The sequence below is a fragment of the Rhipicephalus sanguineus genome, chromosome 2 (assembly GCF_013339695.2).
Source record: "Rhipicephalus sanguineus isolate Rsan-2018 chromosome 2, BIME_Rsan_1.4, whole genome shotgun sequence".
NCBI classification, from domain to species: domain Eukaryota; kingdom Metazoa; phylum Arthropoda; class Arachnida; order Ixodida; family Ixodidae; genus Rhipicephalus; species Rhipicephalus sanguineus.
The window spans coordinates 7637809-7651675 of NC_051177.1; the positions used below are offsets into that span (position 1 = coordinate 7637809).

At 54.0% G+C, this 13867-nt stretch overlaps 2 protein-coding genes across 2 annotated transcripts in view; both read left to right on the forward strand.

The window, feature by feature from the left end:
• LOC119381037 (Bardet-Biedl syndrome 7 protein homolog) overlaps positions 1–13867 on the forward strand; it is a 793778-nt gene that overhangs the window by 512732 nt on the left and 267179 nt on the right. The window lies entirely within an intron of this gene.
• LOC125757078 (uncharacterized protein K02A2.6-like) lies at positions 8038–10418 on the forward strand. The gene is made up of 2 exons (XM_049412188.1): positions 8038–8391; positions 8909–10418. Exon 2 carries the CDS (start codon positions 9089–9091, stop codon positions 10250–10252), a length of 1164 nt encoding a protein of 387 aa, XP_049268145.1. The 5' UTR covers positions 8038–8391; positions 8909–9088; the 3' UTR covers positions 10253–10418.

Here is a 13867-nt window from a genome sequence, read left to right on the forward strand (position 1 = left end):
CCGTTGGCTTTCTTACACAAGTCCAGGACGTCTTCGATATAACTGGTGAAAGATTCACCGGCCTGCTGAGCTCGTTCGCGTAAGCGCTGTTCTGCTTGCAGCTTACGAACTGCAGGGCGGCCAAATACGTTGATGACGGCGGTCTTGAAATCCGACCAAGTAGCAAAATCGGACGCGTGGTTGTTGTACCACAAGCTTGCTACTCCCGCGAGGTAGAAGACCAAGTTGCTCAACTTGCCTGCTTCGTCCCATTTGTTGGGTACGCTCACGCGCTCGTAAATTGCGAGCCAGTCCTCCACGTCGGTGCCATCGGCGCCAGTGAAGATAGGTGGATCGCGGATACGTGGGACACCGGGACATGTGGTCGGTGTGGGAGGCGGCGTTTGCTGAGCGGCGTCTTGAGGCATGGTAGATGGCAGAGTACGGGAACGAAGCTCCAGGGGCATTGAATGGGAGCACAGCACTCTCCACCAATTTGTTAAGCTGTTTATTGGACGGCACTCGGCGACAATGCACTATGGCGACAGTCAAGGCAAGAGCACGGGCTCCAAGAGCGCGAGCGGCGTTTAGAAGAGGACGACCCACTAGGAGCCGCTGGAGAGCGCAACCGTTAAGCAGTACCAATTGCTTCGCCACAATATATATATATATATATATTTATATATATATATATTATAAAGGCGTTTATTGACGGCACTAGTCGACGAAGCACAACGGCGACAGTAAAGAAGACAGAGGCGTGCTGTCCGAGAAGAGCGGAAGAGGACGACCCACTAGTAAGCGCTCGAGAGGGCGACCCATTACAGACTTCCAACGCTTCGCTACAATTACCCCGGGTACGAAAAAGGGAGCCGCCTGGCGACCTAACTGCTTGTCACTATGAGCGGGTCATGGTAGGGCTTCAAGCGCTCCACGTTCACAATGTCGCGCCCTCGACTGCGCATGTCGGAAGATGGTTCAATGGGTTCGATCAGGCAGTTGACCGGGGATGTGCGTTCGACGACACAGTAGGGGCCGTCGTACTTGGGCAGCAGTTTGGAAGAGAGGCCAGTTGCAGTGGTAGGGACCGAGAGCCGTACGAGTGCTCCAGGGAGGAACGTGGGCTGAGAAGTGGTGGTGTCACCGCGAATGCTCTTCTGCCGCTCTTGGTCATGCGTAGTAAACGTCTTGGCAAGCTCCCGACACTCCTCAGCAAGTCTGGCTGTGGCAGAAATAGGCGCGCACTCAGACGGATCCGGCTTGTATGGAAGGATTGTGTCGATTGTGTGCGACGGGTGTCTGCCGTACAATAAGAAAAAGGGGGAGAAACCAGTAGTGCTCTGAGGAGTGGTATTATCCGCGATGCGCAGCGCCTATAGGGGCGCCACTGAAAGCCGCGTAGCGGCGGCCGTTGGAACCGCTCGCGAGTCGCGTAGCAGACGCCTCATTTGCGCGCGTGCGATTCGCCGGTTGTGCGCGTCCCAGATAATTACTTTTGCGGCAACAGTGTGCGCAAAGGAGCCGCACTTTATAATAGTGGACATGTGTCCGATGTCACAGTTGTGTGGGACGACAATGTCCCTATACGCGACAAGTGTTTGTCACAGACAATCGACAACAAGCTTCTCGTACGAAGTGGAGCTCATCGTAAGTACACCGCTTTCTTTATAACGTCCCGATCACTAACGCCTGCATGCGTTGACGCGTGAACTAATGTTTTTTCTCGACACAGTAGCTTCGTTTACGTGCCATGTGCTGATTAGTAGATTTTGAGGGAGCGCTGTCTCACCGGCGTATAGATTTCACAGGGTCGGCCACGTGAAGGGTCAGCGTTTGTAAAACTTTGAAACCAGCACGATAGACTTGTGGAAAAATGATCGATAAGCTTGTCATCATCGGTGCAGAAGCGCACAGCGAACATTCTGCACCGATGATCGCATTCCAGTGCCATCAATAGGTAGAATGCAGCCAATTTCGTACAGCACACGTGTGATTCCACGGCGCTTTTTTAAAGGAGCCGTCACCTGCCCTACATTCTCTCGCATTGGGCTTCGCGCCATTCGTTTTTCAAGTGAGCCAAGGTATCGCGTCTTCTCAGTAATAACAACCTCATGTGAATTGTAGTGTCTACAATGCACGCGAGGCGACCAAGTGTAAACGTAGTAGCGTTCGCTGAAAACGTTGCGACAAAAAAGAAGAAATAAAAACACGGTAATCGTTCTAACACTGCCGTAAACAAAGCGCGATTGCTTAGCTTCTACATCGTACAGCCGCAATCCACCGCCGCCGTCGCTTTCGCTCATGAAATAGCACCGGAAACCTGTAGATGTGCGTTCCTGGCGATTTTTTGTGTGTGTTTGAGCAGCCGACAACGCAGCAGGTATTTTTCGACATCGCTGAGGCCCGCCAGAATCGTTAAATCACGATAAAAAACACATCTATCCGTGCACTCGCGTATAGACGCTCGCGGGAACACTGCTCGCCGGGCCCCGCGAGCGCTTCCGAGCCATGGCGGCAGATGGCGTCGTCGGCGCTTTGCGCATCGCCTATAGGCGTAGATGCGAAAGGCAGAATGGCATCTCAATTGATGTGATCGGCGGCGACGTGCATCGAGAGCATGTCGCCGAGCGTGCGGTTAAAGCGTTCGGTCAGGCCTTTTCGGTGACGGTGTAATTGGTCTCGGCTTTAGTAAGCGTACGACTTGTATATGACACGACATATTCAGGGAACCCTGGTTTCCGCTGCGCAAGGACAGCGCCAAGGCCAACACCGCTAGCGTCTGTGTGTACCTCCGTAGGAGCCGTAGGGTCGTAGTGGCGTAGTATGGGAGGCGACGTCAACAAACGACGGAGTTTTTCGAAAGCGTCGTCGCACTCGGACGACCATGAATGGAGGGGCCCATTATTTCCGACGAGCTTCGTCAGGGGCGATATGATAGTCGCAAAATTTCGAACGAAGCGCCGAAAGTAGGAACACAGTCCTACGAAACTGCGCAGTTCTTTGACGGATGTAGGTTTCGGGAACTCGGTCACGGCGCGAAGTTTGGCTGGATCGGGGAGAATTATGTCCTTGGACACGACGTAGCCGAGGATTGTCAGCTGCCGTGCTGCAAATCGGCACTTCTTTAGATTCAGTTGCAGACCGGCGTCGCTCAAACGCGTCAAAACTTGCCGTAGGCGTTGAAGATGGGTGGAAAAGTCCGGAGCAAAAACGACGACGTCGTCGAGGTAGCACAAGCACGTGTGCCATTTCAGGTTGCGCAGAACGGTATCCATCATGCGCTCAAAGGTGGCGGGCGCATTACACAGCCCAAACGGCATGACGTTGAATTCGTACAGGCCGTCGGGTGTGACAAAGGCGGTCTTCGGTCGAGCGTCATGAGCCATAGGTACTTGCCAGTACCCTGAGCGCAAATCGAGAGATGAAAAGAAATCGGCGCCTTGCAGGCTGTCAATTGCATCGTCTATTCGCGGCAGTGGATACACATCCTTACGAGTGATCTTGTTGAGTCGACTGTAGTCCACACAGAACCGCACAGAACCGTCCTTCTTCGCAACAAGAACGACAGGAGAGGTCCAGGGGCTGTTGGAGGGTCGAATAACATCGCGTCGAAGCATGTCGTCGACTTGCTCGGTAATTTCACGGCGTTGTGTGGGAGATACGCGATATGGACGTTGCCGCAGTGGCAGGTGGGCGCCAGTGTCGATGCCGTGCGTAACGGCCAACGTGCGGCCGAGAGAAGTTTGAGCGACATCGAAAGAAGCACGAAATTCTTCCAACAGCTCCAGAAGCTGGGAACGCTGGACCTGCGTAAGGTTGTCAGCTATGGTGGAACCAAACACGTCAGCGGGTGATGAACCAGACGTCGAAACAGCACTGAGCGTACTGTACCTGCGGCCGTGCGTGTCATCGGGTTCGTCCATAACTTGTGCGTCTTCGAGGGGTTCCACGCTGCCGAGACATTCCCCTCGCACCAACGTGACACTGTACGGGGAGGGGTTGATTACAAAAATAGAGGTGCTGCCCTGAGTGACTTGAACGGTCGCGAAAGGCACCAGCAAGCCTTTCCTCGTGCAAATACGGTCATATGGCGAGAGGGGTGCAACGGTGTCGGATAGACTGGCGCAGTAGACGGACACCGCCGTAGACGAGTTTGCAGGCACTTTGATGTCGTCTTTTACGAGTACCTTGCTCGCAGCCGATGGACTGTCTTCCGGCGTCAAATTAAAGAATGATGATAGCTCTACTTCGGCTGGTGCGCAATGAATGACGGCCCTCGTGGCGGGAGAGAAAATCCCATCCGAGGCAGACGTCGTGAGAGCATGCAGGAATTATGATCAGTTCGACGGCGTACATAGCGTGCTTAATCATGACGCGGGCTGTGCACACCGCTGTAGGGTGAATACGTTGGGCGCTGGCTGTACGCAGGGAGAGCCCGGAAAGTGGTGTCGTCAATTTGCGCAGTATTCGGCTAAGCAGATGCACGAACACCGTCTACAAACATGTCTATCACGTTCGATGGGCTTCGCTGAGGGCTTTCGCAGTTCGATCGCGTCGCAGCGCTTGCCTCGTGGACTGCGACGACTAGTTTTCCTGGTCGCGTGGGACAAGACGTGGCCGCATCGGGGACAGTGAGCGGCGTCGTGGTGACGGTGAACGGTGGGTAGAGGGCGCTGGGCGAGATGGCGGTGACATAGGCTGCGGTGAATCGTAATACGGGCGGCTTGACTGGCTTGGCGTGGTTGAGGCGACTGGAGGCGACTGCACGCGATTGCAATAGCGGGCGACGTGACCGGCGCAACCGCACGCAAAGCAGATGGGGCGGCTGTCGGATGTGCGCCAGCGGTTCGCCGGGTGGGTCCCGTCCATGGCCCAAGACGCGGTGGACGGGGCGGCGGCTGATAGCACTACATGGTGGGCTGCAGTCGTGGCCTAGGAATGACGTCGGCGTACGCAGCCGGCACACTCGCCTCGAAGGCCTGTGGTCTGGCGACGACGTCGGCTTAAGGATGTGAGGCAGACACAGGGATCGTTGGGGGTGGCCTGGCTACAACTTGCGCGTAACTGAGTAGCGCAAGCGCCAGAGGTGGCTGGTGGTATTCCGGCATGACCTCCGCAATTTCCTGTTGAATAGCTCGGCGTAAGGGAGGCAGCAGTGTGGTCGACGGCTGTTCAACATGCTGCGACTGAGGCAAGGCCAGTAGAGAAAACTGGCGGGCAATTTCCTCGCGCACAAATGACTTGATCTCGGCGAGCAAGCCCGAGTGATCAGAAATGGCCGACAAGCCAGCGAGGTCGGCGTCGCGTGATGGAGGTCGACGGGTCCGCAACCGCTGCCGGCGCAGCTCCTCGTAGCTTTGGCAGAGCGTGATCACCTCTCTCACGGTACGAGGGTTCTTGGCGAGCAGCATGGTGACGGCATCGTCGTCGATGCCTTTCATAACGTGGCGGATCTTGTCACACTCAGACATGGTTACGTCGGCCTTCTTGCACAGGTCGAGGACGTCTTCGATGTAGTTGGTGAACGACTCACCGGTCTGCTGAGCTCGTTCACGTAAACGCTGTTCGGCTTGCAGTTTACGAACGGCAGGTCGGCCAAACACGTTGATGATGGCGGTCTTGAAATCAGACCACGTGAGAAAATTGGTTGCGTGGTTGTTGTACCACAGGCTGGCCATACCCGCGAGGTAGAAACCCAGGTTGCTCAGCTTTCCTGCCTCGTCCCATTTGTTGGGTACGCTCACGCGCTCGTATATCGCGAGCCAGTCCTCCACGTCAGTGCCATCCGCGCCGGTGAATATAGGAGGGTCGCGGATGCGGGGGGCACCGGGGCATGGTGTCGGTACATGGGGAAGCGTTTGCTGGGCGGCGTCTTGAGGCATGGTAGAGGGCACGGTACGGGATCGAAGCCCCAGGGGCATCGAACGGGGACCGAAGCTGGTTGGACGGCGCAGCACTCTCCACCAAGATATAAAGGCGTTTATTGACGGCACTAGTCGACGAAGCACAACGGCGACAGTCAAGACAGAGCGCGGACTCTGAGTGCGAGGAGCGTGCTGTCTGAGAAGAGCCGAAGGGGACGACCCACTAGAAAGCGCTCAGGAGGGCGACCCATTACAGACTTCCAACGCTTCGCTACAATATATATATATATATATATATATATATATATATATGTGTGTGTGTGTGTGTGTGTGTGTGTGTGTGATATTGTGAAATCACACGAAGTGACGTCAGTGGGCAACAAGAGAGCATGCGCCAGCGTTGTGCCTGTTTTCTGTTATCACCAAATGTGCTGATACCTATCACCGCCTTAGCTATATAAGCAGTGCCCTTCTTGTAATAAACGCCTTTTTGTTCCGTGTCGTTGCGACTCACGCGTCAGTTCATTACAGTGGCGACGAAGCACGGTCTAATCCGTGCGTGGGCTGGGGGTTCCGGGCAGCATGGCCGTCGGTAGTCGCATTCGAGAGTTCGACCTCAGTGAAACTTCGTCGTGGGTAGAGTATGTCGAGCGCATTGAGTTGTATTGTGCAGCGAACAAGCTCACAACGGAGGAGGACAAGCGAGCTGTGTTGCTCAGCTGCTGTGGCCCAGAGACGTACTCCCTCATAGCCACTCTCGTGAAGCCGTCGCGACCGCCAAACGTGGACTACCAAATCATCGTTGATGCAGTGAAGAAGCACGTCAACCCGAAGCCGTCCGAGCTATACGCGAGGTACGTCTTTTCTAAGCGAGACCAGCAAGAGGGGGAGGGCGTAGCCGACTTTGTCACTGCTCTGCGCAAGTTATCCGAGAACTGCGGATTTGGCGGAACAAAATTTCCATTAGAGGAAATGTTGCGCGACCGGTTGGTTTTTGGAATTTCTGACAATGTGGTTCAACAACGATTGTTGGCGGAAAAAAACCTGACGTTCGACACGGCATATGAATTAGCAATCACGGCAGAAGCAGCTGCGAAGCAGCAAAAAGTAATACGAAGCAATGCACAGGAGCCCGAATTCCAGCAAGAGTTGACGTCCAAAGTAGAACTGGAAGCCAACAAGAGGCAACCAGAGAGGCAGCGGAGTTGTTTCCGCTGTTTGGGAGGGCATGCTGGATGGCGTTGCAGATACAAAGATTCGGTGTGTTTCAACTGCGGCGGAAAGGGGCATTTAGCAAAAGCATGCCGACGAAAGCCAGCAGAGGTGGAAGCTCAGCTCGAGGACAGAAAAAATTCCGCGAAGAGCGAGTACGCCGATTTGTTCAGTATCAGCCAAGTAAAAAACGGGACGCCAAAGTACGTCATCACTGTCGAGATTGGAAATGAAATCGTGCCGATGGAAGTAGATTCTGGAGCTGCCAGGTCGATTATCAGTGTAAACGAATTTCGGAAGCTGCAAGTGGCGAAGCGGATGAAGGTGGACAAGTGCGATACGCAACTGGTGACCTGGACAAAGGAAGGGCTGGACGTGCAGGGAAAAGTGTCTGTGCCTGTGAAGTTCAAAGACCGAGAATTGCAGCTGCCGCTACTAGTACTGAAGAACGACGGGAACACTCTGCTGGGCCGAAATTGGTTCCAGCCATTGGGAATCAGCCTAACAGGTCTTCATAGCATAAATGTCGGACCTCAAGCGATCGTGGAAAAATTCGCAGACGTGTTCAGTGAAACCTTTCCAGGCGCTAATCTGCCACGCATCCACATCGAACTAAAGGAGGCCGCCCAAGCCAGGTTCCTGAAATGCTGCAGCATTCCGTTTGCCATGAAGAATGAAGTCGTTGCTGAGTTAAATCGCTTGGAGGAACTGGGAATTCTAAAACGCACCCAATATTCAGACTGGGCAACGCCAATCGTCGTGGTGCGAAAGAAGGACGGCTCCCTACGAATATGCGGGGATTACAGAAGCACGGTGAACCAGGCCGTAAAAAGGAATGTATACCCGTTACCAACAAGGAAAGAATTGTTTGCCAGATTAGGAAGGGGGCGTGTTTTTTCCAAACTCGACTTGACTCAGGCCTATCAGCAACTATTGGTGGATGAAGAAACGGCGGAGTTGCTCACCATTAATACCGTGCAGGGGCTGTACAAGGTTTGTCGGCTGCCGTTCGGCGTGTCCATTGCTCCTGGGGTTTTCCAAAGAACCATGTACATGGTGCTGGCCGGAATGCCGCAAGTAGCGGTATACCAGGATGACATCCTGATTGCCAGCGAGTCTATCGAGGAACATGAACGGATGCTTGCCGAGGTCCTCAGCCGATTGTCCAAAACCGGGCTTAGAGTGCAAGCTGGGAAGTGCGAATTTTTTAAGGAAAGCCTCGAGTTTCTGGGGCATCGGATTGACGCTAAGGGCATCTACCCTTCGAAGGCCAAGGTCGAGGCCATCCACCAGGCTCCTGCCCCGAAGAACAAAAAGGAACTGCAAGCTTTCTTGGGTATGATCAATTTCTACAATCGTTTTTTGAAGGGCAGAACAGAAGTAGCTGAAAAATTGTATCGTTTGTTGGATAACAACGTGCCATGGAAGTGGGGTTCCGAGCACATGGAAGCGTTTGAGAGCCTGAAGAAGTTGCTGACATCTAACTCGTTACTGGTGCATTTTAAACCTGATGCCCCGTTAGTATTGTCATGCGACGCGTCATCTGTGGGAGTGGGGGCAGTTTTGGCTCACCGCGATAACGAAGGAAATGAGCAGCCTGTGGCGTATGCGTCTAGAACATTATCTAAGGCCGAGCGTAATTATGCTCAGATCGACCGTGAAGCTCTTGCCGTGGTTTTTGGGGTGCGACATTTCCACCAGTACCTTTGTGGGCGGAATTTTATTATTCTCACGGATCACAAGCCCTTGCTAAGAATCTTTCAGCGGAAAAAGCAAATTCCGGTTGTTCTTTCGCCTCGCATGTTACGGTGGACTCTAATGCTATCAGCCTACGAATACGTGCTCGATTACAGGAAAACCAAGGACCATGGAAACGCAGATTGCCTGAGTAGGTTGCCGGCTCCCCTAACCCGACAAGAGACCGAAGTACCGGGTGACATACTCCTACTGGAAGCTGTGGAGTACCCCCCAGTGAGTGCACGAGAAGTGGCAGCGTACACCAGCAGGGATCCCCAACTGTCCCAAGTGAAGCAATGGATCTTTGGGGCTGGCCACGCGAGCGAGTAGCCCCGAAATATTCTGCGTATGAGGTGAGACAAAACGAGTTGTCTGTGCATCGCGACTGCGTGCTCTGGGGAAGCCGCGTAGTAATTCCTGAGACATTGCAGAAAGAAGTGTTAAGTCTTATGCACGCTAACCATCCGGGAGTGACGGCCATGAAGGCAATTGCTAGGTCGTACGTGTGGTGGCCTAATATGAATAGAAGGATAGAAGAGCTAGTCAGAGGCTGCAGGCCGTGCCAGGTAAACAGACCGAGTGAACCAAAGACACCAACCTATTTCTGGACTAAGCCAGAACGACCGTGGAGTAGAATTCACGTGGATTTCGCAGGACCGATCCAAGGCGTGCATTTTCTGGTGGCGGTAGACGCCCTCTCGAACTGGGCTGAAGTCGAAGTCATGCCGTCTCTTCATTCAGCTACGGTCATTGAAAAGTTTCGCAAGATGTTCGCAGCGTATGGATTACCCGACCTGGTCGTGTCTGATAATGGCACCGCTTTTGCCAGCAGGGAAACTCAAGATTTCCTTAAACGAAATGGTATTCGCTATATGTATACCGCGCCGTACCACCCGTCAAGTAACGGAAGGGCGGAGCGGATGGTACGAGAACTGAAATGTGCATTACGGAAACAGACACAGGGCACCGTACTGTGCAAGGTTTCACGTTTGTTGTTCAAACAGCACTCTACGCCACACTCAGAAACCGGCAAATTACCTGCAGAAGTCATGCTGGGTCGGAACTTCAGGACCGCCCTCTCGATCCTTCAACGGGACGAGAGTCACGCAAGATGCCCGCTGCCGCCTCCACAACGTGGGTTCCTGCCGGGTGATGCTGTGTACGCGAGAAACTTCCGGCCCGGCCCCGAGTGGTATCCTGGTCGTGTGTTGCGACGTTTGGGCCACGTCATGTACGAGCTGCGGACTGCAGACGGTACTGTGCACCGACGCCACCGGGACCACGTGCGCCGAGCATGGCACTGTGAGCCCGGAGACTTAAGCCATGAAACGTCCCCCTCTTTTGCTCTCCCGGCTACACCAAGCCCCGCCCTGGGACCTGCCGGGCCTGAGACGCCGCCGCCTCTCAGGCGTTCCACTCGTCAACGCCGGCCAGTGCGACGCTATGGCATCGATGACTAAGGGGGAAGGGATGTGATATTGTGAAATCACACGAAGTGACGTCAGTGGGCAACGAGAGAGCATGCGCCAGCGTTGTGCCTGTTTGCTGTTATCACCAAGTGTGCTGATACCTATCACCGCCTTAGCTATATAAGCAGTGCCCTTCTTGTAATAAACGCCTTTTTGTTCCGTGTCGTTGCGACTCACGCGTCAGTTCATTACAATATATATATATATATATATATGATGAAGAACGGCACAGAGCACTAGCGCGCGATCGGCTTGTGCGAAGGAGAGAAAGACGAGGCAGAATAGAACAACCGGCCTATTGAACAGGCGTTTGTGCCAGCCTCCTCAGGGCAAACAAACAAACAAACAAACAAACAAACAAAGGCGTTGTGTCTATGTCTCTTGTTTCTCTGCATTACAATGGCGCAGTCGTCGAAAACGAAGCCTTAAGGCCCACACCGCCTGTGCTAGTGCGTCATCGGTGTTCCAGAGCCGCCATCCAAGGAAAGCCGTCCGCGCTTCCTCGGCCATGGAACCGGCCTACCTGCCGCAGCACCAAGCGCTGTTCCGGGACGGCGTCCATGCCTCCTCGGTACCTGTCAACCTGCCGGCGCTGATAGCACCATCTAGGTACGGCGTCCAGGCCTCCTCGGCGGCTTTACTTCAGTTTACAGACGCCGCGCTACCGGTTCACGACCTCACGGCGCCCGGGATCTTTTCTGAGAACGCAGCTCACGCTTCCAAAGGTGTGGATCGAGTAGCAAAGAGTCTACCAATATCTGAGCCGCCAAGAGACGCCGTCCACGCTCCCTTGGCCGTGGATCTCGCCGGCGTGAGTACTGCGAGCGCTGCATACTCCACGGACGTGATTTCCTGCTCATCGGGCGCCTCACCCGACAGAGTCGCGGAGGTCTGGCATGCCTTCACGCAACTGTCTAAGCAGCTCGACGTCCTGGCGTCGACCAACTCCGTGTTCGCATCTACCGCTTCATTATCGGCTGTTTGGGCAGTGCCGGAGTTCCGAGGCTTCCAGGACGACGCTGCCCTGTGGATTGAGGCCATCAATTCTTTCGGCTCTCGCCATGCCTGGCACGACAACCAGAAATGGCTGGTGGCTATAGACCGCCTTCGCGGTGGTGCCGAGGCATGGCACAAGTACGAAGGTGTCAAGCAACGTTCCTGGACCGAATGGAGTGGCAGGCTCATTGCTGTTTTCGGCCGGATCGACGTTACACCACCAGCTCCACGATATCAAGCCACACACACCACCAAACGCGGCCACTTCTAACCGTGCTGGTCCACGTGCTCGGAATCGGCGAGCTTACGGCTCTTGTGCAAACTGGCGCTCCACGCACGGCGCTGCACCGACGCCATGCCCCAGCGAACCTCGAACCATGGCATGAGGCACCCCTGCGCGGCCTCGGTGGTTGCGCATTTCCTGTCGGGGCGCTAGACCTGCACCTCCAAACCGAAGCCGGGAGCAACTTCCTTGCCGGCGTTCCCGTCTTCGAGGACCTGCCCGCTGATATGGTCCTAGGGGCTGACTACCTCTTCTCTGGCGAAGTTCGCCTCACCGTAGATTCTTCTGGAGTCAACCTCAGCCGCTTGACTCCAAGTACCGCATCATCCCAATGCTCCCAAGTCGACAGACCACAACCCGAAGTGTCTGCTGACACCAAAAGCACCTTCTGTGACCAGGCGGACAAACATCTGCTGGCTTCACGGCATTCACTGGCCGAGGGTGCGAACGCTTCGCTCAAGAAAGCCAATACGGAGACTATCGATGCGACCCGAGCAGACGTAGCCGGCATCGGCCATTCCGGAAGCCTTGCGCTCCAGGCCGACGGAGCCAGTATCGACCATTCCGGCAGCCCCACGTGCGAGTCTGCTGACGACGGCAAGTGCTCTACTCTGACACCTGGTACACCACCTGAGCGCTGCGCGGATCAGGACGAAGTGGCTCTCGCCGTAGTGGGATCCGCCACTGACCGGTCGGACGGCGACCAGCTCGAACAAAGTAGTGAGATGCCTTCGAAAAACTTCAAGAATTCCGGCGTGGAACGAAGGTACGGGGGCGTTCACGTGTACGGACGCGGATCGGAGACACCAGAGACCATCTTTTGTCCTTGTTACCGCAGAACGAACGATTGCAGAAACAGCAACGCAGACGCCGCTACGCCGAACCACGACCACGCTCCACAGCTTGTCCAAGCTTGTACGCATTCTTCGCTGTGCAAGTATTTGCCTGCCCAGCGCGCAAACGGGGATGGAGACCAGCGCCCCAAACTGCTGCAACAAAATTGTCAGCTGAGCATGCAGCGACCACTACGGCACAGCCAATTCCGCCCTCCTGAGTTTTCTTTGAAAGAACGTCCTGACAGGCTGCAGCGTTGGAAAGACCGACCACTGAGGTGCAGCCAATGCAGACCACCAGACATTAGTGCTGCAGATGCCGGTGAAGTGCCCAGGACGGCTACAGACTAGACAATGTTGACAGGATGCCATACTTGCAGCGTGGCCGAGTGTAATGATGAAGAACGGCACAGAGCACTAGCGCGCGATCGGCTTGTGCGAAGAAGAGAAAGACGAGGCAGAATATAACAACCGGCCTATTGAACAGGCGTTGTGTTTGTCTCTTGTTTCTCTGCGTTACAATATATATATATATATATATATATATATATATATATATATATATATATATATATATATATCCTGCTTGCAAAGTTCGAGAGCGTCCTCAAAAATCCCAACTGCATTATTTGCGATAAAGAAAGTCTCACGTATACCATTTTTTCCAAGCTGTAAAGAAAGCCCGCGAAATACAAAAGAACCACGTGACTAGCGCGCACGCGCGCCGCGAGAATGCTGCCCTCGGCCGAGGTTTGAACGAACGAAATCACCTGCGGCCGGGACTCGCCGGCTCCGTTGCAGCGGTAGGCTTATAAGTGGGCAGTGGTTTCTTGGCCCGTTGCCAGCCAGCTGCGCGCGTGACGGTGCAAGTTGTAGCGAGCGCGGGCCAAGAACCACCTTTAACTTATCGGCCTACCGCTGCAACGGAGACGCCGAGTCGCGGCCGCAGCTGATTTCGTTCGCTCAAACCACGGCTGAGGGCAGCATCCTCACGGCGCGCGAGCGCGCTAGTCACGTGGTTCTTTTGTATTTCGCGGGCTTTCTTTGCAGCTTGGAAAAAATGGCATACGTGAGACTTTCTTTATCGCAAATATATATATATATATATAATATATATATATATATATATATATACCTACTATACATAACATAGTGAAAAAAATCGTACTACAATATAGGAAAGAAAACGAAGTTTTATTTTATCCTCAGCTTCGGCTGGCGGTCCAGCCTTCTTCGGAGGTCGTAATTGGAATTACGTCCTCCGAAGTTTTTGTTTTTGCTTACTGCAATGTTTTCGGACTTCATGGCCCAATTTAAGGCGAACTGTAAAAGACGTGTCGAAAAACTCTTTTGCTGGTTTTAATACGCATTACTGTGAATCACATCAGTTATGTTTTTCCTCGTTCGTTTTCTCCTTTATGTGGGTTGAAGTCCCGTCAAAGAGATGATCGACGTCGATGAAGCAGGAGGCAGGTTGGAGGTAATAAAAACTTG

Coding starts and splice junctions, on each gene's coding strand:
- LOC125757078 (XM_049412188.1), top strand. CDS start 9,089: ATGGATCTTTGGGGCTGGCCACGCGAGCGAGTAGCCCCGAAATATTCT.